At 32.4% G+C, this 26,130-nt stretch overlaps 1 protein-coding gene across 6 annotated transcripts in view; it reads left to right on the top strand.

Annotated features, from left to right (window-relative positions):
• Positions 1–26,130, top strand: part of fus (epithelial splicing regulatory protein fusilli) — a 103,035-nt gene that overhangs the window by 40,424 nt on the left and 36,481 nt on the right. For all 6 annotated transcript variants that reach the window (XR_013880836.1, XM_080165239.1, XM_080165241.1 and 3 more), the window contains exons 2-8: positions 182–368; positions 9,828–9,899; positions 21,706–21,765; positions 22,597–22,706; positions 23,073–23,160; positions 24,910–24,983; positions 25,145–25,262. Coding sequence is in view for 5 of the 6 variants with exons in the window: in XM_080165239.1 (XP_080021365.1) it covers positions 182–368; positions 9,828–9,899; positions 21,706–21,765; positions 22,597–22,706; positions 23,073–23,160; positions 24,910–24,983; positions 25,145–25,262 (709 nt within the window). In the remaining variant the exon portion in view is untranslated. The remainder of the gene's footprint in view (positions 1–181; positions 369–9,827; positions 9,900–21,705; positions 21,766–22,596; positions 22,707–23,072; positions 23,161–24,909; positions 24,984–25,144; positions 25,263–26,130) is intronic.

The raw sequence follows: 26,130 nt of genomic DNA, 5'->3' as shown, positions 1-26,130 counted from the left end.
GGTTAAAACGTTTTAACACTTAACTTAATAAAATAACCAAATTTAGTATAGTACCAAAATTTTAAAGACAACGAATAAGAAAATGTTATTATAAAACTTTGGGGACTAGTGTAATAAACAGCCCATTTTCCCTTTCTCTCTCTGGGTATTAGCACTGTGTAATAATTCTCAATATTTTCAGTATGACGCAACACGCCGCCGCTGTCGCGATGATGAGGCACAGCCAGCCGCCGGCGGGCGCAGCCGCCAGGAAATATCTGGTTCTGTTTCACACAGTGTCCTGCGGCCAGAATGGACCTGGACTGGGGTCTGATGAACAGGATATTGTTCTTATTGTCTATCTGGTAGTTGACCTACAGGGGAATAAGGTAACAGTTTTTATTTCAAGTATGGCTTCGAAACCGGTTAATATCCGCTGGGTTAGAACCGGTTTTCAGTTATACTGAAAGATCATGTATAGCATCGTTAAACGGACAATTTTCCATGAATATCAAAATAAAAATCATAAAATGAATACCTGTTTTGTTACCCCGGGGGTTTAACTCCTCGGGGCTAAGAAAATTCGTAAAAAAACTTTTGCCTCACTAAAATCAGTTTGCTTCACTAAAATTTTAGTGAGGTAAAATTATCCCCTCTAAATTTTTAGTGAGGCAAACTGATTTTAGTGAGGCATACTGATTTTAGTGAGGCAATTTTTTTTAAGAATTCACCTCTGGTTTTAATCTTATAATTATTTATATCGGAAATGATTGGTTTCAAACATTTTCAATTTTTATCTTTTAGAAGGCGTAATTTAGTTTTTGAGAATGTACATCAATTTATTCTCCATTATCTTATCCTTTAAGATCCCAGCCTTTAAGGGTGTGCAAGTCCTTTTTAAGGCAAAACTGATATTTTAAGCCTTCGTGGAAAATGGCTTGAATTAATGTGAGTCATTTACCTATGCATTGGTGATTTTAAGTTGCTTGGTTCATTAAGATTTATCCTTTTAATCTATAATCCCAATAAACAAAGTAGTAAGTATTTTGGTTGAAGCTTAAGATTTTGGTTATTGCTAGTTCGTATGGGTTGTGCTTTTATTGGAAGATATATAAATATCTTTGGATGGTATTAAGCTATTTTTCTTATTTCAAAGAAAAATAAGTCTTAAAATTGATAAATTGCAGAATGCTTGAGATTGACTTATTCTATTGTATAGTACTGAAGTTTTTATCTTTCCATTAAGATCTCACTAATGATTGAATCGAGTGCCCATAGAGGACTATAGAGCCGTTGCCGTAGTATTTTCCAATAAAAATCACAAATAAATAGGTAGTTGCACGAAATGCATTTAAACTTAGTGAACTGCATTTTTTTCCTATTCAATGGTTTAAACTACATTTATAGAGCATATATTTCAAAGAATTTCAATTTTCTACCATGTAGTTTAAAAAATATCAAGACTTGAAAATCGTATTCTTGTGATATGCAATTTAAATAGCTAGCTTATTTTCACAAAAATAGGCTGACGACTATTTTAGTGATGTCTAATTATTTGTTATTGATTTTAATACAAAAGGGGGGGGGGTTTTTTTCGATTTAGGGAAAATAGACCTACCAAGGATTACTCATGCAAAATTTCAGATCAAAATTCGAATTTTCAGTGCCATTTATACATTGATTACGAGATGGTTGCATTAAAAACCCCCCCCTTATATATGTTTGATGGTATACTTGTAACTTATGCTTGAAATCATTTTTCTGAAATGCACTTCACGCAACTATCCCTTTTAGATTATTAAGGGCCAATACAGTCTAAAATGCCATTTCTACGTCTGTAAATTGACAAACTCCTAATAAACTCGTACAACCCACATTATTAGGCGAAACCAACATAAAGAACAAATAATAAATAAATGCAAATCACAAAAGAGGAATACAAATTCTAAAAAAAAATATTTTTAAAAGTTTGAAAATTGGTGAACCTTGACAGACAGACAGACAGACAAATTGAGTTACAGGGAAAATGCTCATTAGTTGTAGGCTTATATAGAAAAAGTTTTGAAGATTTATTCCTTATAATTCAAACATATTAAAAAGATGTTTAGAATATAAAACATGTGTTACATACAGACGGATGGACATAGTATGGAAAAGAAGAATTTTATTACCCACTTTTTATTTAAGAAGCAAATATGAATTTATTTATATCTCGAATTAATAGTTTTTTTTAACAATATTTAATTCTTTTTCCATGGCTAAATGCAAAAGCTGAGCTGGCAAGGACAGAAAAGTAATTAGATATATTCTCACAGTCTCACCTAAACCAACCCCTTAAAAAGACAGTCTTGTTAAAATTAAAAAAGAATGATATTAAAAATTTATAAAAAGTTTTTACACATGAATTTCTGAGTGGTCAGTTTTTCATGAAAATTTTTATGCTATGAGAGCTTAAATAGTTGATCCACTTTTGTCTGCTTGCTGTCAGGGAGGTATTGGGTTCGAGTCTGGTCAAAATAGGGTTGTTAGAATGGTCCTACTGCTGCTATGTTTGTCACCTGACACTCTTAGTGAAGGTAGAGGAAATGCCTTTGCCCATTAACAGGCACAATTCATTATCATACACAGTTAGGACTTTTAGGCAAGGGTCGTTCAATCAAAGGGTAATTCTATGTTATTTGACCTAATATAATATTTTGGGCATTTGTGGTACAAATTTTAATGCTAAATTAAATTGTATAAAAAGTAAAAAAATAATGTCCTATTAATTTGAATGTTAGAAATATAGTTAAGCAAATATAGAAAACCAGGACTTCACTTATGGCTATACTTGACAAAATTTGCAAACTTTGTGTGCATTGAAAACAATCAATTAAAATTGGTTTGATGGTTGGAATATAATTAGTTTTTAGTTTAACCAAATCTTAAATAAGAAGTGCATTATTACAACGCAAGTCACATAACTTATATCTACAAAATTAAAGGGGTATTTTGATGATGATAATTGGGGATATAAATCAATTTCTGGTATCCCTTTTCTTTGATGATGTTTGTTAATTTGCACGAACACCTTTGAATCGAATATAAAGAGGGGTGGAGATTTTGGACCTGAAAAGAAAGGGTGTGGGCTAGGTGTCTTAATTCTAAAGAAGGTGTATCAACTTTTTTTTTATAGCTAGCCGGTTCTTTTAGTAAGTAGAAGATGTAAAATTTTTCATAGAATTCAGATATGCAATCGTTTTTTTTGTAGACCTCTTATTTTTAAAGTAATTTAAGTTTTTTAAAAAAATAATTAAGTCGGTTTTAAGGTACTAAAACGCAACAAAATAAAAGAAGAAAATGGCCAGTAAGAACAAAAATAGTAAGATCTTTAATTTGACACCTTACTTTTAAAATTCTGTTGAGTAATTATTGAAAAAATCTATTTTTTTAACCGCGGTTTAATAAAAACTTTAGACCTAAATATTTTCTCAAACAGACATAAAAAACATGGGTTCATATATACCTTTAGAATCAGAAAAATATTACGAATCCATTGTAAGCAAAATTGAAAAAAAGTAAAAAAATTAAAAATCAAACAAATGGCCAATTGTATTTTTTGTTCAGGCAACACTATCGTCTTCCCTTTTTTACCCCCTTCCCATTTTTATACCCAATTCAAGAATTAAGACGTTGCCTGTACAATATAATATGCTATTTTCATATAATTCCTTTTATTGTAGTTTATATACTATATTGTAAACTTTTTTTTTCAATTTTGCTTACAATGAATTCGTAATATTTTTCTGATTCTAAAGGTATATATGAACCCATATTTTTTTACCTGTAAAATAATAAAATTAATGTCAAAGTTTTTATTCTCGTGGGTTTAAAAAAATCGATTTTTTCAATAATTACCTGACAGAATTGAAAAAGTAAGGTGTCAAATTAAAGATCTTACTATTTTTGTTCATAATGGCCATTTTCTTTCTTTTTTTGTTGCATTTTAGTACCTTAAAATCGACTTAATTTTTTTTTTTAAACTTAAATTACTTAAAAAATAAGAGGTCTACAAAAAAACCGATTGCATATCTGAATTCTATGAAAAATTTTACATCTACTACTTACTAAAAGAACCGGCTAGCTATAAAAAAAAAAGTTGATACACCTTCTTTTGATTTAAGGACACAAATTTTCAAAGGGGATAATTTTAGGGATCTAAAGGGATACAGCAATGGCCGATGAATTTATGTACATTCCCAATTATGAAACATAAAATATGCCCATAAGTAGATCAAAATTAGTCGTTGAAACGTTTGAACACTCAATTTGATGGACCGACCAATCTATTCAATAACAGTCCCCAAAGTTGTTTAGCCAACTAATAAGAAAACGTTATTAAAAAAATTTTAGGACTAAGTAAAAAACAACCCAATGTCCCTTTCCATCCTGGCTAGGTGTCTTTATTCTAAGTTTAGATAGAAGGAAACAACTTTTTAAAGGGGATAATTAAAACAAGGATATTTAAGAGAAAATTTAGAAGCAAAAGAGATTTTCTTTAGGTGAAACTAGCGGATGCGCCCCTACCATCTCGAGACTCTTTCCTTAAAGAGGGAAGGAAGGAAAGAAAACAGCTTAAAACCACCCCTAGAAATATGTGAAGGTTCCCTGAATTGGAGCACTCAATCGGTTCAGTGGTTAGAGTGATATTAACGAACAAACCTAAATAAAACCTTACTGCTTTATTAAAAAAAGGATAGGATATCATTTTCTTATTTATTACAGTGCATTTTTTTCACAGGCAAATTTTTATTTATTAGTTTAGGGCGTTGTTAAATTTAAGGGTTTAAACATAATTGACCAAAAGTTGTGCATTTTTTCTTACTCAATTTCAATTAAATTTGGACCGAAAAAGATGTTTTATATTAATTTTTATATTTCATGGATTATAAATGGGGAATTATTATGGATTTTTGTAGATTTTTGAGTGAAAGAATAAATAAAGGATCTTAAGGGATAAGACAATAGATGAAAATCGATGTATCCCAATTAAGATACTCAAAATTTCCCCTTCTGTAGATTCAAATTATTATTTAAAAAGGTTTGAAACATAAATTAAAATTAACCCAGCAGTAACTTTAAAATAATTTTTTGTCTGTTGCTTAAGTTTTCGATAACTATTGAATCAATTTAGTTATTGCAGGGAAGCTTAAATATATGGTTTTAAACTGTTTTATCGTTAGATTTAAGGGTTTTATCTAATTTTCTGCCCTTCCCTACCACTTTTAAAATATAGCCTTTAGATGCTAAGGGTGCAGCCGCTAGCATCATAAATAGAAAAAGAAAAAAAACAACTTTAAGGTAAAAAAAGTGGTCAGGGAGGGAAGGGATATTGGGCTGTTTATTACGCTAGTCCCCAAATTTTTTCATAAACGTTTTCTTATTCGTTGACTTCTTAACTTTAGGGACTTTTTAAAATTTTGATAGGTTGGTACATTAGGTTAATCTACAGTAGTGTATTTTTGTGTACCATAATTGGGGAAGTACATAAATGTATAGGCCATTGTCTTATCCCTTTAGATCCCTGAAAAGTGCCACTGCTCTAGATTTTTTTCTGCATCTCGAATTGAATTCTAAAATCTGGCATTTTGCACAATTTCTCAGATTTTACAAAAATTTGCAAAAAAAAGTGGAAAATTCGCAGTTTCATGATCTCAACTCCTCCCTCCCCTATTTTAATTTTACGAGTTCAATGTCTATTCAAGGAGGCTTCTTAATGTCTTAAAAAGGCATAGAGCTTTTCCAACTAGAGCACGGGGGGTGGATTTTGTTATGTATTTTCTTATTATACAAAAGTTGCTTCTGGATTATATAAGCAATTATTACTTCAAACCATTTTATCTTGTTCTTCCTTTTCTGAAAATTCTCTTTTCATCTGTTCAGGAAGGGTTGTGTCATTGGACTGTAAATAATTCTGGGCACGAAAGTTTTATAAACACTTTCTCTAATTTGATTGATTAAAATCTTTGGGCTTTTAAATCTTGATATAGTTAATCAAAAGGGGTACTTTTCTTTATATAATTTTCTTATCCCTTAAAATTCCTGATTACACAGCCAATTTAATGGTATATCCGTATAGGCAAAGAAATTTTGGAGGTTAGTTAGTCCCCTTTTAACACCACCCCCAAACAAATCTCTTGGCACGAATTTATTGATTTAAAAAAAATGTTTACTTGTCTATTAATTCCTGAACACAAATCAAATTTAAACGTATGAATGTCACATTATTGGTTAACTTTATAAATAAAAGTATCATGCATCTTCTAATAAATAAAGTAGTTTGATGTTTGTCTGTGTACTTCACTTAGCCTGTAAAAGGATGTTTATTTATTAATGCCGAGAACTTAAAGTCGTTTTATACCAATCAGATGATTCTAATATATAATTAACATGATATCTATCTGAAGATGGGTGTGTTTGTCTTTATGTCTGTATAGAATGACTGTAATAAACTTTGGACCGAAAGTGTTCTTCTTTGCGGTATAGCATTTATATGTCAAGGGAAGGTTTTTATCTATTTTAACTGGAAAATAAAACACCTAAAAAAGTTTTCTTCTTTTAAAACTAAAATATCGGGTATCGGGTAATCTGACACTAGTGCCCCCAGAGGCTTTTGTTCTATTTGAGACTTGAGTCTGAACTGTACATGAAACAAATGACCATCCTTGTTATTCCTGATAAAAGCTGCGACCAAATGGTCCGCAGATGACCTTGTATATTAAGACCATGCAAGATGAACTGAAATTAGTTTCCGAATGTGAACACATTTTCCTAGGTGTTTCCCAATCCTATCTTAATATTTGCTACTAGCTAAAAAACCCTTAAACTTCAAAAAAAAATCTAAATTTGAATGTATTAACGATTTATACATTATACATTCAAAGTTTTAATTTTCCAAATTTAGATTTTTTTTTTGGAAGTTTGAAGGTTTTTTAGCTAGTAGCAAATATTGAGATAGGATTGGGAAACACCTAGGAAAATGTGTTCACATTCGGAAACTAATTTCAGTTCACCCCATGCAAACAACAGTATGATCAACATTGGGCACTTGAATTTAGTGAACTGCATATTTTTTCTGTTTAATAGTTTAAACTACATGTATAGGACATGTATTTAAAAGAATCTAAAAATGGGATCTATGAATGGTCAACATGTAGATTAATTTCATAAAGGGTAATTTTGTTGTTTATAATTCTTATTCAATTGTTTTATCTCTTAAAATCTCAGTTCGTCATATTAATACACTTACAAAATTTATTTTTGGACTGATTACTAATGCCCGTTACTGATCACCTCTATACCACATTAGTTATGATTTAAAGACCAATTATCTTATATTTTTATGATAGGCTTATTGCATTTTGCGAACGCTGAAAAAAATATAATTTGATTTTAAGGTCAAATATTATATTTTTTGTGTTCTTTTAAAAAATGTCATTGTTATAAGCACAGACTTATCCATCTCTTATGACAATTAACAAAATTACCACTTTAGTATAATAGATTTATTAGTTGAAAAGATTGAATAATGCTAGTTTAAACTAACCAATTAATATTAAAAGTGTAAGGGCAACAAATGAGAGAACGTGGTTATAAAACTTTGGGTACCAGTATAATTTAAAGTCCCCAAACTCCCAATGAATTACGTTTTTCTTTTTAAAAAAAATATACAAACGCGTTCTAAAATGATGTAGGTCCTTACATAAAGAAGGAAAAATGTTGAGAATTTTTATTATGGCAATGATTATAGATGTTATAATGCCTTTCTCATATGCTAATAGTAGTATTATGATTCTAAATAAGGACTTCTCTTCAGAGAGAGAGAGAGATGGGACAATGGGCGGTTTATTACACTAGTCCCCAAAGTTTTATAATAACTTTTTCTTTACTTAGCAACTTTTGGAATTTTGATTGGTTAATTCATAAAGTTAAGTGTTCAAACGTTTCAACCATAACTTAAATATGCAGAAGGGATAATTTTGTGTGTCATCATTGTGGATTTACTTCAATTTATAGGTCATTGTCTTATCCCTTCAGATCCCCGGAGTATTATGATTCTAAATTAGGATTTTTTTTCATTACAAGCAAAGTCAAACTCTGGGATCTTTAGGGATAAGATAATTTGGAAGATAAATTGATATACATCCCCAATGATGATAATCAAAGTAACACCTGTTGATTATATTATTTGATTTGCCACAATTAGTTTAGAACCTACCAAAAAAATCTATACAAGCACCCAAAGTTTTTAGGCCAATGAATAAGATGGCGTGATTATAAAACTTTGGGTACCAGTGCAATCAACACTCCAATGTCCCCTCCCTCCCTCCCTGGTGGTCCAACCACAAATTAAACGTGAATAAATCACACGATAAACTACAATTTTACCAAAATATAAAGAAGTCACTTTATAAAACTTTGGATAAAAAAAAAATAAAAAGATAAAGAAGTCACACCTAGAACCCAAAAAATCTTAATTTGTCCTTATTTTTTAAGCGAATCCACGCTTTAATTGTAAATGTGGCTAAGCCCCTAGCATTCAGGGAAGTGACAGAAAATAGCATCCTTAGAACAGCACTTATTGGTGCTGAATTTGAAGGGGAAGTGAGGAGTAAATAATAGCGTAAAACCATCTTAAACTCCATAGGGTCTAGGCGGAAAACAGACTAAAAGCCTTACTACTTTATATAAATTAATATCTTTGCCATTAAGCTGATTTGTTAAAATTGCTTTGAATATAATTATATTTAAAAAAAACGTAATGACTTTACAAGCCATTTGAAAGAAGCGAAGCTACTTCACAATTCACTTTGTCCATCAGTCTGTCCGTAACGCTTTTGGGAAATGTGATTTTCTCTGTTGCTATTTAAGATATGCTGCAATTAACAACTTTATTGGAAAGTTTTCGTAATTTCAGTCTATTATAGTTGCATTTTCTCTCTCTTTCTTTTTTTTGACCATAAAACATCTGTTCTATAAACTCACTTTAAACGTTTATCAATCCATGATTTCTTTGGTTTTCGCTGCTTATGAATGTTGTCATCCTTGTTCTTCCCTTCAAAAAGCTTTTTGGGTGTGACCTGCTTTTTATTCTTATTAGAATGCAAAATATTCAAGGAGGAAAGGGATATTGGGCTGTTTATTACACTAGTCCCCAAAGTTTGCGGACTTTTATTGAAATCTGATTGGTTTGTTCATTCAGTTAAGTGTCAACTACTAATTGTAATCTACAGAAGGATAATTTTGTGTATCACTATTTCAGATGTACATCAATTAATCAGCCAGTGTCTTATCCCTATAGATCTCTGAAAATATCTGAATTTTGATTTGGTATAATCTCCTTTTGCTATATTTATCCCCTCTTATTTATTACAAATCTGTTTTTTTTGTTGGTCAGGGAGCTAGGGGACATTGGACTGTAAATTACACTGGTACCCAAAGTTTTATATGCTTAGTATCTTATTCGTTGGCTAAAAACCTTTTTTTCTTTGATAGTGTCTACACTTTTTAACCAATAGTACTGATATACAGAAAGAGTTCATTTTGTTTACTAAAGGATTTTTAAAAAATCTTTTTTCTCGTATTCATTCGAATCCGATGGATAGGAACCGGTTCTCATCCAGTTTTCTACAAATATAGAAATGTACAATCATAAGATTAAAACCAGTTTTTTAGCCCGTGCCTTCGGCATCTCGGGTCTTAAATAAACTGGTTTTAATCTTATGATTTTACATTCTATATCCGCGGAAAGATGTTTATAATACGATGCGAGAAATAACTATAATCTAACTGAGTTTTCTTTTTTCCAGGTGCTTGATGTAAAAAGAATTTGTGTGAGGCCCGAGCCTTTAGATGTCAACGATAATATACTTTCTGATGAGGTAGGATATCAATCAAAAGTAGCGCAGCTACTTTATAACTAGGGTCTGTCTGTATGTCCGTCTGTCCATAGTATAAAAAGAATATGTGTGAGGCCCGAGCCTTTAGATGTCAACGATAATATACTTTCTGATGAGGTAGGACAATAAATCAAAAGTAGCACAGCTATTGTATAACTATGGTCTGTCTGTTTGTCTGTACGTCCGTCAGTCCGTCCGTAGGTTAAAAAGAACATGTGTAAGGCCCGAGCCTTTAGATGTCAACGATAATATACTTTCTGATGAGGTAGAAAATTTATAAATAGCACAGCTACTTAATAACTAGGGGTATGTCTGTACGTCCGTCCATAATGTAGAAATAATATGTGTAATAGGGTGGGTTCATATCGGAATTAGACAAAGCGGGGATATGCAACAGATAAAATTAACCTTAAAAACATTTCTGACCGAAAAAGAATTTTAAAAAATTGAGTTTTAGAACACGACCACTTAAAAATATAATTCATTACTTATTAGTATGCAAAGACGACATTCAAAATTTTTTTTGAATCAGAACTATGGCTTCATGGTACTCCCTGGAAAGGCCTTGAGGAGCTGAATCAGGAACTTTTGTCCGTTTCAAAATATCTCGTTCCTAGCCTTCGAAATCACTAAAAAACAAAAAAATTTAAGGTTTATTGAGAATTGTCCAATTTGTAGAGGTTTTTTAGATTTTCTCAGGCTAGGAACGAGATTTTTTGAAACGGACAAAAGTTCCTGACTCAGCTCCTCAAGGCATTTCCAGGGAGCACCATAAAGCCATAGTTCTGATTCAATAAATTTTTGACTCCCATTTACAAATAGCTATACAATTGAATGTCTGGTCGTCAGCGGTTTTAAGACTTAGGATAAATTTTAAATCATCCAGAGGTGTATTATATCTATATAAATTGAGTGCAGATCCCCGCTTTGGCCTTAGAAAAAAAATGTCCAAAATCGACCCACCCTAATGTGTAAGGCCCGAGCCTTTAGATGTTAACGATAATATACTTTCTGATGAGGTAGGAAATATAAAAAAGCAAAGCTATTGTATAATTAGGGTCTGTCTGTTTGTCCTTTCGTTCGTGATTATGTTTGCATGTCATATCTGCTTTATTATTTAGAAATAAACATTGTAATAATTACATGGAATGTAGGGGACAATTGACTGTTTATTACACTAGTCCCCAAAGTTTTATAGTAGGGTTGCTTATTTGTTGGCTTATCAACTTTGGGGACTTATTGAATTTTTATTGGTTGGTTCATTAAGTTGAGTGTCTCAACGTTTCAATCACTAAAAGTAATCTACAGAAGAAGTAATTTTGTGTATTATCATTGGGGGTGTATATCAATTTATCGGCCATTGTCTTATCCCTTTAGATCGCTTATTTCTACTGGAATTTTGGACATTTTTAAAAAAATATTTTTAGATTTCGACAATTTAAAAAATATTTTAGAAGATTTTTTTTGGTAATTGTAATTTTTCTCATTTTGCTACCATTACCACTTTTCAATAACAGAGAACATTAAAGAATTAATCTGTAATTAATAATCCTTAATGAAACGTATAAAAGAATTAAAAGGAAAGAAAAATGTTATTTAGAACATTAACAATTGAAAATAATTGTCATAGATGTTAATTGATATATTAATACTTGGATGTTGCACCAGATTTTCATGTACTCTTATAAAATGATATTTCCCTATCCAACCCATTTAACCGAATTCCTCCCCTCCTAATGGATGAATGAACTGACCCATGAATGAGTTCCATGTTAGCAAGCTAAATTGACGACAATTTTCCCCCTGTCATAATCTCCACTTATATTCTACATCCATTCTCCCTTACAATAGTAAGTCATTTATAATTGCCATGTTTTGTACAGGGGTGTCCAACCCTTTTAGCAAACAAATATCATAAATGAGCATAAAACATGCCCTGAACCAATACAAAGCTTCCTGAACGTAATAAATACATACATACACATCTATCTACTAAAGCATTAAACTGCTTAGCTGCGAGCCGCTAAAAATAACGGCTCATGATTTTAAACCTTTATCATAAGCTTTTTTTATTTAGAATATTAATTATGAAACACCATTTTGTAATGAACAAAAGTTTAAAAGGAAACAATATTTCACTTTTAACTCTTTGTCAAAATAGCCGAGAAAAAAGTTAGACATACATTTTAAACTACTTAACTGACTGTGTTTTGAAGATCTCGTAAACGGCTTAATTGATAGGTCTACAAAATAAAAGGAAAATGCACTTCTGGTTTTAAGCTATTTTTCATGAAGTGTTAATTCTAAGAAGATATCCAAGAAAAAGTAACCTCTAAATAGCTTTTTGGACTACCTTTTATTAACAAAGCTTCTATAAAACTTCAATTAACAATTCATCCGTCGAGTTCTAGTCAATGACTTGGGTAAGGTAAGTTATATTGTTTACTTGGTACCTCCGTAGGGTTAAGAAAGGCCACTCGCAGAGTTGAAATAATATCCCCCTTAGTCCTTATTTCAAAAATAAGGATGGGGGATTTCAGTGCTCCACAGTTTTTTTTTGAGGGAGATCACGAATTTAATTTAGTATTCTATATATATGAGCTTTGTCACTGAATAATGTTGTCATCCTTGTTATAGTATTTTTAATAAAGCCTGACGTCGTATATACACTATACAGGGAGGTAGAGGGACATTGGAATATAAATTACACTGGAACCCAAAGTTTTAATAGTTATTTCTTTCATCGTATTATAAACGGCTTTCCGCGGATATAGAATATACAATTATAAGGTTAAAACTAGTTTTTTTAGCCTTGAGATGCCGAAGGCACGGGCTAAAAAAACTGGTTTTAATCTTATGATTGTACATTTCTATATTTGTAGAAAACTGGATATAATACGATGCTAGACATAGTTTTTTCGTATGGATGAGAACCGGTTTCTATCCACCGGATATGAATGAATACGAGAAAAACAACGTTATCTCATTCTTCTACTCCAAAACTTAATAATATGGAATTTGCTTTTCAACCAATAATTTTTAATTACAGAAGGTATAATTTTGTTTATCATCATTGGTGATGTCGTTATCAATTTATCGTCCATTGTCTCATCCCTGAGGATCCCTGTACAATCCTTATACTAAAGTAACAGGTTAGGATGTCTGTGTGTGTGTTTGTGTGTCTGTACCGAAGGATCTCGCTAACCACTGAACCGATCGGGACCTCCTTAACAGGGTAGCTTCTCAGGGTCCCGGGAAGGTTTATAACTATTTTCTTGGGGGGTGGGACACCCCCAACCCCCCCCCAGAAAATAAAAAATCACCCCCCCCCGAAATTTTTTTTTTTTGAATTTTTTTAAACCAAAATTAAAAATGAGGAGGGGCCTACCCCCCCAAAAAAAAAATTTCTCCTCCTCAAGTGCCCCTAGAGGCCTCTAGGGGGCGTAGCCGCTAGTACATATATATGATAACAAATGACCATGATGTTTCTAAAATATCTTGAATGGTTGTAAACGTATGAAGTAATTACACAAAACAATATGTCATATCATTACAATGGATTTATTATCACTTGGATATTACAACAGATTATCATACAATCTAATAAAGTGAAACTTGTAGCTGGCTAAAATAACTATCCTCCCATTCATCCCAGAGAGGGGACAATTGGCTGTTTATTACACTAGTCCCCAAGTCTTATAATAACGTATCTTTATTCGTCGGCATAATAACTTTGGGGACTTTAGTGAGATTTAATTGGTTGGTTTATTAAGTTCAATGTTTCGACATTTCAACCACTTATTTTCTGTTACAGAGGGGGTAATTTTGTGTATCATCATTTGGGATGTACATTGATGAACGAATTGACTAATAAATGATGTCCATGTTAGCAACCTAAAATGACGACACTTTTTCCCCTGTCATAATATCAACATATATTCTATATCAATTATTATCTTAACTACCCGGGGCATTAGCGTATAGTGTAACGACTCCTCTATTTATTGTCATACTTAAGACGCTAAAAATTTTATTAGAAATAAAAGAGAGAATGTTCAAGCCTATAAACAGGTTTAATTATTTGCAAAGCCATGATTTTTTTGACAATAGATTCAAACTTAGTGAGGTGCTAAAAGATTACCTCCCCCTATGTTCTAAACTAATGAAATCTGATCTAAGAGTGTCTTAAACTAATACAGGACTATTTTAATGCTTTCCTAAAAAGCACAAGCCATATTTAATCTTTAGTATAGAGTAGATATACATAACTAGAAAAATAAAATAATTTTAACAATGATAATATATTACGGATATTATTAGATGACAATTGTTCTATTTAAGTGTATTGCAATAATGATTTGGATATTTAGCTTTTAATAAGGAAGTTCATTTTTGATATTTTAATATCGTTATCATTTTCGATCACCTTAAAAAATCAGTTTTTTTCATGTCTGCCAAAGTTAATATACACCAAATAAAATAAGAATACACTAATAAAAAAGTCCGTCTGATGCTTGAGATCTCGGTCGGTACCTAACCGCTGAACCGATTTGACTCTACTCGTTAGAGAATGCAGCTATTGGTCATTCGCTTGTTTCAAGCTATTTTTTTATGGATGTCTCATGAATTTATGGCTCTTGTCCTAATCATGTAAATCAAATAGAAATTTCTACATATTTTGCATTTAAATTTTTTTATTTTCTCTTCCATAATGTTACCCTCCCCTAAAATAAATATAATCCTTCCCGGGACCTATGAGAAGCTATCCTGTAAAGGAGAACCATAACGGTTCAGAGATCCTTAAGTACAGACAAACAGACATTTTGTTACTTTTATTGGTATTTAATTTTTTCTGGCTTTTAAGTTGAAGCAAAACATGGGTTCCTCGGGTGCATTATATATCAACTAGCGGCTTCGCCCCTAGCCTCTAGGGGCTTTGCCCCAAGAGGTTTAATCAAACCAATTTTTCGTATTTTGGATTTAAAAGAAAAGTTTTAAAAAAAAATTTTTGGGGGGGGCAATTTTTTTTTTTGGGGGGGGGGTAGTCGACCCCACTATTTTAATTTTAGTTTTAAAAAGAAAAAAAATTGGTTTTTTTGGGGGGGGGATTTTTCATTTTTTGGGGGAGTTTAGGGTGTCCCACCCCCCAAGAAAATAGCTTAAAACCATCACAGGACCAGTAGGTATAATCCCTGAAAAGTAGAGCCCAATCGGTTCAGCGGTTACTGAGATATTAAGCTTCAGACGGACAGACAGACGGACAGACAGACGGACAGACATCAAGCTACTTTGTATTATAGATTTTATAATATTTTACTCTGATTTTATCTAATGTAAAAGTCACAGCTGCGGTTATCTTAAAATTGCCTATGAATTAATCAAGAAAAGATGGGAGGGTGGGATCATTACAGTTGCATTTTCAAACAGGGAGAAGGGACTGTCATTATAAGAATACTTGCGGCTACGCCCCTACTAGCCTCTAGGGGCACTTGAGTGAAGGGAATCAATGTGAAAAAAAGTAAAAAATTGTGTATTTGTGTTTTTCCTTTGGTTAAATAAATGACCCTCTCCCTTATTTTATTTCTACTAGCGGATACGCCCCTAGAGGCCTCTAGTTGCACTTTAAATGTTTTTTTTTTAATAATACGTTACCTATCTATGTTGCGTTCAAGTCTCTACTAATATTTAAATTTTTTTAGATTTTGTGATTTTTCTTGGGAGGGTGGTGGTACTCTCCCCCAAAATAGATATAAACCTTCCCGGTACCTATGAGAAGCTATTCTGTTAATGAGAACCCGATCGGTTCAGCGGTTAGCGAGACCCTTTGGTACAGACAAACAGACACATAGCCAGACAAACATCCTTTTACTTTATTATAAGGATTTATTTAAAGAGTGTCAAGGAGGGTGTTCTTTGCTGACACTTTGGGGGAAAGGACCAACTTTTTATCAAAATGAATCATTTGCTCCTCCCTTCTCCCTGATATTTATTTTTATATTGATTTTGGAACCAAAAATAGAGAGCAATTTTCTCAATTGACTTTTACAGTTGGAATCTTCTGCAACTTTTATTATTAATTTTGGTATGGGTATTAACAGGGACACGGGGATAGGGTACTGGCCAATAAATTTTTCTTCTCCCTTGTATCAATTTGCAGCCTTTGGTTGGTGGTAACTACTAACTTGACTGGGTAGAAAGGGTTGTAGATTAGTTTACCCCAAATGTTTACACTGGTCCCCAAAGTTTTATAATAACGTTTTCTTTACCGTTGGCTTAACAACTTTGGGGACTTTTACTGAATTTTAACTGGCTGGTTTATTAAGTTCACCGTTTCAACCGGTAATTACATCTACAGAAGGGGTAGTTTTGTGTGTCATCATTGGGGATGTACACAAATTTATCGGCCATTGTGTTATCCCTCTCTCCGTGGGTATTAGTCATCAGGTGTACAATCATTTCCGCCCATATTTAGTAATAGCATAACTTTGTTTTTTTTTGTCACTAAAAGCACTATAACCTATTTTGAATATAAAATTAAATTAATAGTGGATATTTATCGCATCGTATTATAGACAGCTTTCCGCGAGAAGTAAAATAAAAAAATAGAAGATTAGTTGCAGTTTTGTTAATATTATGATTTTTATTTTATTATTCGTAAAAATTGTCTAAAATACGATTCAATACATTATATTTCAATATGGCTCATAACTGGTTCTAATCCAGTGGATATTATTTGATTTCGAAGCCATACTGGAAAAAAGATTAGACTTGAAAGAAAAAAAATAGTATAGAAAATATGTTTCCTGTATAGCACAGACAAATAAATGATTCATCATAAAGATAATTATTGAGTAGCTTCACTTTTGAAATCCCAGCTGGGCAAAATAATTTCAGTTGGCCCATCCCATACTTTGATACCAAAACTAGACATTTTCGTGCTGTTCAACCAATCATGCAAAAGAGCCTGTTTTTGGTGGTTTCTCTCAAAGTGCCTAGTTTAACACTGAACCTTATATGACGTTAATATAGGAGGGAGGTAGTTTTTCGTGTTCTTGTCTTTTATAATGATCGATATCAGGGTTCAAGACCTCCTTCAGGGCTAAGGCATTAAGAAAAAAACTTACCTCCCCCCCCTTTATTTTAAATTACCTCTCCCCCATCCATTTCTTATTTTCGTCTATTTGTTTTTAAAAAATATTATTTTTTTTTTGGGGGGTGTAATTTGTTTCTAGGGGCGATTTCTCTTGGGAGGGTGGTGGTACCCTTCCACAAAATAGTTATAATCCTTCCCGGGGCCTATGAGAAGCTACCCTGTTAAGGAGAACCCGGTCGGTTCAGCGGTTAGTGAGATCCTTCGCTACAGACACAAAAGCTTACTACTTAATATAATAGGATATAGTATCAATACAAAATCTTTTCTATTATGCATTTTTTACTTAATGAAAACTACTTTTGTGGTTTTATTGGAATACCAGTTTGATACCATATAAAGTATTATAGTAAACACACAGCACAATAATTATATTAACTGTTGCTGTATCAATCCATTTTTAGACATTAGACTTTTCAGAAAAGCTACCCTATAAGATTATTTTTTATATCTGCCAGAAAGACAGACTTACATATCACCGTATCAGGGAGGGAGGCATAGGCGTCCAAGGGGGGGGGGTAATGGGCCATTTGGCACCCCCAAATGATTTTGGGGGTGCCTACGGCACCCCCAAAATTTTGTGAACAATACCCCCCCCCAAAAAAAATTACCCCTACCTTGGGGGTGCCGTAGGCACCCCCAACGATTTTGGGGGGGGTATTTACCCCCACCAAACCATTTTGGGGGGGGGTAATTACCCCCCCCCCCCAAAAATAAATGTTCTTTAAAAAAAAATTTTTGGGGGGGGTATTTACCCCCCCCCAAATTGAATGTTCTTAAAAAAAAAATTTTACTGTTCAACCAGTTAAAACAGTTCTTAACCATGATAACAAAAAATTTAATAGTTTGATTATGTTTTATTTGCTTGGGCCTTTATAAGGGCTAAAACCATCCCGGGGATCTATGATGTAATTGTAAAGCACTGAAGATTCCATAAAATAGATACCTAACTAAATTAAATATTTCATTAAATAATGAAAAAGAATTTCTATAGGCGATTTCTTTTGGGAGGATGTCAGGGTGTCTCAAAACTAGTTATAAAACTTACCAGGACCTATAAGACGCTTCACTTTAAAGTAAAATCATATTGGTTCATTGTTTAGTGAGTTAATTATTGTATTTTTATGTTCTAAAGAATGAGATACTACTATATATTTGAATAGTAGTGGCGCCCTTAGCATCTAAGAACTCGTGTTTTCTAAAGGGTAAAAAGGGAGGAGAAAAATAGCCTAAAACCACTCAAAGGATTGACCTATAATAGTGTGGAACCATCATGGGATCTATGTGAAGCTTTCCTAAAAAGGAGAACTCAGTATTAAAAGTAATGAAATCTGAAGCTATAGTCAAATAAACCTTACTTACTACTTTATGTTATAAGATAGTACTTATTAACTTAATTGATTAGGTAGGTGCTTTTTTTACATAATTAAATTACCCCCCCCCCAAAATTTTACCCCCGGGGTAAATTAGTTTGGGGGGGGGTAATTACCCCCCCCAACAGATTTGGGGGGAGTATTTACCCCCCCCAACAGACTTTAGGGGGGGTAATTACCCCCCCCTAATCAAATTTTACCCCCGGGGTAAAAATTTTGGGGGGGGTAAAAAAAAATTTCGGCGCGCTTCGCGCGCCATTTTACCCCCCCCAAACACGAATTACCCCCACCCCCTAAAATGTTTTACCCCCCCCAAAAAAAAAAGCTTGGACGCCCCTGGAGGGAGGGTACAGTGGACTGTAAATTACTCTGGTACCCAAAGTTTTATGAAATAATATTCGTTGGCTTGCTCTAAAACTAAGTACTTTTGTTGTAATTTTATTGGTTGGTTTCAAACTAAACATTAGGAACATTTGTTTAACATCAATTGGGATGTGTATCAATTAATCGTCCATTGTCTTATCCCTTAAGATCCCTTTGCTAAACTGTATGGCAAATGAAAGTTGTATGACACTTTACAGAAATGCCGATATTCTAATAGTTATATTTTGTTGATAAAATTTCTGCACAAAATTTCTAAAACTATTGTAATGTTTCTAAATTGAGAAATTGAAAGATAATATCAGATCAACAGAAATTCTTTCCAAACAATTTAGCAATAACATTACAGATTTCTAACAATGTACAAAAGTTTATCCAAGAAAAGATCTTCGAATAATGATTTTTAAGCATAGAATTTTTTTACCAAATTAAATGTTTTTGAAACAATTTATGAGAAAAAAATTACATATGGACAAAAAAAAAATAAAAGTAGATTTATTCAAGTAGGTTGGGGACTGTTTTTTATACACAGGTACCCAAAGTTTAATAACCACGATATCTTATTCGTTGGTTAAAAACCTTTTGGTACTTTTGAGTGGATGTTTTCAAACCATTAGTTTCCAAACATTTTTACCAATAATTTTAATCTACAGAAGACTAAATTTTGTTTATCATCACTGGGGATGTACATAAATTTATCGTCCATTGTCTTATCCCTTAAGACCCCTGAGGTTTATTACTGAAAAGTTATATAATGTCTAATACGAAATAGAGGCTCTAATACGAAATTTTAAGGGTAATAAAAGTTTCAGTTATATAAGAAAAGAAAAAAATCCCGTTTTACATGTTTCATTCATCAAAATAAACAAATTAAACCTTCTTTCAAAGCTGCAAAAAAAAATAATCTGACAAAAAAACTTTTGTCTGACCGTTTGTCTGAAACGTTTTAGCAATTTTTTTTGGCGATTCTTGTGACGATTGCCTTTATAATATAACATCTTATCCATACTCAGTCCTTCTGTCTATCCGACAAATTCAGGTATCTAAAGGGATAAGACAATGGGCGATAAATTGATATACATCCCTAATAATGATACAAAAATTCCCTTCAGCAGATTACAGTTAGTGAAAGAAACGTGAAACTTAATAAACCAACCAATTGAAAATTGATCCAAAGAATAAGAAAACTTTATTATAAAACTTTGGGGACTAAAATAATAAACTGCCCAATGTCCCCTCCCTCCCTGGATAAAAAAATCACTATTTACAGGACAAAACAATGATATTTACATATTTAGCTGAAAGCTAGACGTAGTTACCATTTGAATGCTAATTTTATGAATGACGTATTTTTGAAAAAAAATATACAGTTTACAATCTTAAGCATAAATTTTGTATTTATTTCATCAAAATTAAACTATGTATTTAATAAATTTATATTTATAACAAGAAAATGATTCGTAATAGTTATGTAATCTATCAAAAACATAAACTTTTTATTGGATTTTGATTATAGAATAAATTGCGCTTGGTGACTTTAACGATAAAGTAATAAATATCGTAATTATATAAGCAGAAATATATTTAATGCATGGGAAATGGATCTTAAGGGATAAGATAATTGACAATAAGTAGATTCACATCTCCAATGATGATAAACAAAATTACCCTTTCTATACATTAAAATCATAATAATGTTTAATAAAAGTACCCAAAGTTTTTAAAGCCAATGAGAGATTGTGTTTATAAAACTTTGGGTACCTGTGTCAATTGTTCCTTGCAGATACTCCGTCGGGTGTTTTTGAGATCTTTAGATACATATATATACACTTTTTATCTGAACATTTACAATAGGATAAAACAGCTTTACTAATGTTATTTTTTCTATGCTTTTTATCTACAGATTTTTTTTTTCATTTCTTTAGCCTGAATTCTACCCGTAGCAAATCAAAAATTTTAAAAAAACAAGGATGGAACATTTGTAAGTAGGGTGAAACTATTTATAATTATTGTAATACAACGGGGATGTAAATGGATAAGACAATGGCCGATAAATTGATGTACTCCCCCAATGATGATACACAAAATTACCTCTTCTGTAAAATAAAATTAGCGGTTGAAACGTTTGAACACTCTATTTAATGAATCAACCTATCAAAATTCATCCCAAAGTTGTTAAGCCAACGAATAAGAAAACGTTATTATAAAACTTTGGGGACTAGTGTAATAAACAGCCCATTGTCCCCCCTCTCTCTCTGGTAAAACACACACTCAATTATAATAAACAAAATTATTCCTCCTGTAAATCAAAATTATCGGTGGAAAAGTTTGGACATTGCTGGATTGTGCAACTTAATCAAGATTTAATGAAAGTTCCAAAACTATCAAATGAGAGGACTTCGTAATAAAATTTTGGGGATCAGTATAATTTTTAATCCAATATCATTATTTCACTTACAGACAGGCTTACTAATGTTAATGTATGAGAAGCTTCACAACTAACAAAACAAAAGAAAAAATTCCATTGTAATTTATATAAAAAGGGCCCTAATTTCTTTTAATGGTAGAAAAAGGTATGTTTAACCTTACGGGGTGTCAAGGACTATAATTTTCCAGGGATTTAAGGGATAAGACAATGGCTGATAAAGTAATGTACATCCCAAATGATGATACACAAAATACCACTTCTATAGATCTAAATTAGTGGTTGAAACGTTTCGACACTCAACCTGATGAACCAACTAATCAAAATTAAATGAAAGGTTGTAAAGCCAATAAATAAGATAACGTTATAATAAGACTTTGGGGACTAGTGTAATAAACAGCCCAATATTGCATATTACTGAAGAAAGTTGATTTTTAATAGAATTTTATTTTTTTTCAGATGCGTACAGAATTCAAGATTTCCCCACAAGAAATCAAATCAGCTCCTACTTTAAATCAAGTAAGTATGAAATATTTTAAATATCCGCTGGACCGGTAGGGTTCTCTTTTACAATGTATTTTCTAGTAGATTCAGGGAAGGTTTATAACTATAACTGGGGAGGGTAAACCAATTCTCCCAACAGAAATAGCCCCTAGAAAAAATGACCTACCAAAAAAAAATTCTTTATAAAACTATAATTGAAAATGGGACAATACATATCCCTCCACCAAAAGTGCCCCTAGAGGCGTCTAGGAGCGTAGCCGCTAGTAAGTAATAAGTACATTACTCATTTATGAAATCATGTTATTTTTTTCTAATTCTAATTGTCACTTAATAGGTATTATTTTCAGAGATAATAGCAAATTATCCTATTATTTCTAGGTTATCCATGATCTGTCCTGTACCTGGAGAGATTCTATACCTAGCTATTATTCTGTGTATACAGACAACTATCATATTATCTTAATATTTCTAGGTTATACATGATCTGTCCTGTACCTGGAGAGATTCTATATCTAGTTATTATTCTCTGTATACAGACAACTAGCATATTATCTTAATATTTCTAGGTTATCCATGATCTGTCCTGTACCTGGAGAGACTCTATACCTAGTTATTATTCTCTGTATATAGACAACTAGCATAATCGTGATATTTCTAGGTTATCCATGATCTGTCCTGTACCTGGAGAGATTCTATATCTAGCTATTATTCTCTGTATACAGACAACTAGCATATTATATTAATATTTCTAGGTTATCCATGATCTGTCCTCTACCTGGAGAGATTCTATACCTAGTTATTGTTCTCTGTATATAGACAACTAGCATATTATATTAATATTTCTAGGTTATCCATGATCTGTCCTGTACCTGGAGAGATTCTATACCTGGCAGCTATTCTCTGGTAACTGACGGTCAGCTTACACTCAGACAATCCTTATTTCCAGAGGCATTCAGGTAAAAACTTTATTTTGTCTTGTGTGTGTGTGTGTGTGTGTGTGGGCGTGTAGCCATAGTTTCTTAGTGTTTACACTTAAGTAGTCATTGAGTAGGACGAGACGCTATTGTATAGGGCCAGTCCTTGTTAAAGGTTCAAACATTGAATAATGAACTTGTAACAAATACTTATGAAATTAACTTATATATTAAAACAAAACTAATTTTTATAATGTATACTTTCGGAGAGTGAAGAAGGCTTTTTTCAGTTTAGCTTCGAAACCTCTTATTATCCGCTGGTTTATAACCGGTTCTCAGCCGCACTGAAAGCTTCTTTGTTTATTAATTACCTATCAATTTTTATTCACATGATTTATATTTTTTTAGGAAAAATATAACACTGCCATCCTGTTTTCATTCCTTCCATGATCTACGAAAAGAATTTGTATCCGTGGTCAACTGTTCTGTTCATCAGGTAAGGTTTTAAACACACCTAATGATGATAATCAAAAGCACCCCTTTTGTAGATTAAGATTATAGTATCGAATAAAAAATGTGGAATCAACATATTTAAATTCAATAAAAGTACCCTAAGTTTTTGAGCCAATGTTTGAGTAAACGTGGTTATAAAACTTTGGGTACCAATATAATTTACAGTACAATGTTCCTTTCCTTCTCTGTATCAATTTCAAATTGCTAATGAAGTCTCTAGAAGCACTTTTACAAGAAAGTCTTATTGTAATTACCAAAGAAAGAAACCAGTAATCACCCAAAAATATTAAACTTTGGGTACTTTTGTTGAATTTTAATTGGTTGGTTTCCAAACTTTTCTTCCAATAACTTTGATCTCCGTAAGGGTTGATTTTGTTTATCATCATTGGGGATATATATCAATTTATTGCCCATTGTCTCATCCCTTAAGATCCCTGGTGGAGATTGATACCTTTTTTCATCAGTACACCACTCCCTCCCATTCTTTACTTATTATGATATTGCAATGATTTCTTTTCTTCCCAGGGATCTAAGGGATAAGACAATGAACGATAAGATGATGTACATCCCAATGATAATACGCAAAATTTACCCTTCTTTAGATTACAATTAGTGGTTGAAACGTTTGGACACTTAACTTAACGAACCAACAAAATTCACTAAGAGTCCCCAAAGTCGTTAAAATTATTATTAGAAAACTTTGGGTGCTAGTGTAATAAACAGACCATGTCTGCTCCCTCCTTCGATGTTGCAATGATTTCTTTCTACCCAGGACCTTAAGGGATAAGACAAGGGATGAAAAATTGATGTACTTCCCCAATGTTGATAAACAAATTGCGTCTGCAGAACAATTTATAGTTGAAATTTTTGTCATTGCTAGTTTGGAACTCCCAATTTACAATTGAAGTACCCAAAGTTTTTAAAGTTAACGTGATAATAAAACTTTGGGTACTAGTTCTATTTACAGTCCCTTCCTCCCTGTTCTATACCCAATTAACCCTCAATTTTAAGAGACAAGATCAAATTTTTCGTCCCAATTATAATTTTGAAATGTAAGGAAAACCATTGTCACAGAAATTGCCAGTGTTATTACAAAACCAATGGATTTATTATTACTTGGATGTTGCACCAGAATATCATGTACTCTAATAAAGTGAAACTGGTAGCTGGCTAAAACAACGATACTCCCCATCCGCCACCCCTTTATCTCATCCCCTCTTCTCCTACTGGACGAACGAACTTACCAATGAACTTACCATGTTAGCAACCTAAATTGACGGCAATTTTTTTCCCTTTCATAATAACCCAGTATTTTTTATATCAATTACAAAACCACATTTTTGGGGGAATTTTAGAAAATATTTATTTATGTATAAGAGAACTAAAGCACCGTTTCAAAAGTTTACTCATAGTTTTAGGCTATTTTCCTCGAAGTTAAGTTCAGAAATAAAATGAAATTTAATTGCTCATTGCATTAACCTAATTATGAGAATCTCAGCCAAACATTTTGTAATTCAATTGAAACAAAGCTACTATACAATTTGCACATTTATTTTTTTGGTATTTTTCGTTTAATCTGAAAAATATACTTATATTTGATACACCATTACAGAATAATATTTATTTTTAGGACACCCTAACAGTAGAAAATATGGCTACCATGCTTGGAATACCTCTACCAAACAATCTATTTATATTTGGTACACCCTAGCAGAATAATATTTATTTTTAGGACACCCTAACAGTAGAAAATATGGCTACCATGCTTGGAATACCTCTGCCAAACGCTCAAGACTCTGCAATTAGGTAAATTTGTAAGCTTTTTTACCTGTCAAAATTGATACTACCTTTGAAATATGTATTTTTAAACCGTAATCCATAATGCAGTTTTCCATAAAATAAGGTGATAGTTGGTGTTTCACTTTAATTTACTTTATTTGGAAAATTTTCAATAATTTTTGTTTTAGAACCGTAGAAGCCATGGCCAGTATTTTGGAACGCCTGTCTGCAGATGGGCTAAATTTACACCAACCCGAGTCAATCTCAACTCATCTACTACAAGGAATTAGATCCAAGGGGGAAAAGGTGATTTTAGTTTTGGAACATTTTTAAGCGCTTTTTTGACATCCATCCATGTAATCAAAAAGAAACTTGGCCAAAATAGTTATTTTTCGCATCGTATTATAGTATTCCGCGAATATTAAAGTGCAAAATCATGAAATTAAAACCAATTTTGTCTCGGCCTAACATAACTGGTGTTAATTTTTATGTTTTTTATTTTAATATTCGTAGAAAATTGTCTGTAATACGATGCTTTATATGATTTTTCCGTATGGCCGAGAACTTGTTCTGATCCAGCGGATATTAATCGGTTTCGAAGCCATACTGTAAAATCATTAACAGCCCTTTTGGACGATTTTCTTTTTGTTTTTTGGGTTGGATTCTAAAAAGTGGCTATTTTAACATTAGGATCTTTTTATATAGATAGTATAGTTTGGAAAAAGTTATTATTCAAAATCCTACATTTTTGGTATTTTGGGGGATGTTTATTTTTAGTTAGTTTTGTCCTACTTCTGTATTTCTTATTTAATGGGTATGGATGGTCGTACTGGTCGTACATTGTGAGGTGATGGAATGGTTTATATTTGTGGGAACTGGTTTAACTCACATCCTTATACAAAAGTAACAGGATGTCTGTCTGCACAAAAGGATCTAGCTTACTGTTGGACTGATATGGTTCTTGTTTACAATGTAACTTTACAAAGGTCCTGGAGAGGTTTATGATCTTTTTTGGGGAGGTTACTACCACCCTCCATAGAGAAATTGACTCTAGACCCCTTATTAATTTTTTTTACTATTTCTTCTTAAAATTAAATTTGAAAAGGGGATGGTCTACTTACCCTCCTTCACGACATTAAGTGCCCCTAGAGGCCTCTCAGAGTGTAATCGCTAG

The sequence above is a fragment of the Acartia tonsa genome, chromosome 6 (assembly GCF_053477335.1).
Source record: "Acartia tonsa isolate MP-2025a chromosome 6, ASM5347733v1, whole genome shotgun sequence".
Lineage (NCBI taxonomy): Eukaryota > Metazoa > Arthropoda > Copepoda > Calanoida > Acartiidae > Acartia > Acartia tonsa.
Note: the sequence above shows the minus strand (reverse complement) of the source record. Positions and strands in the feature narration are given on the sequence as shown.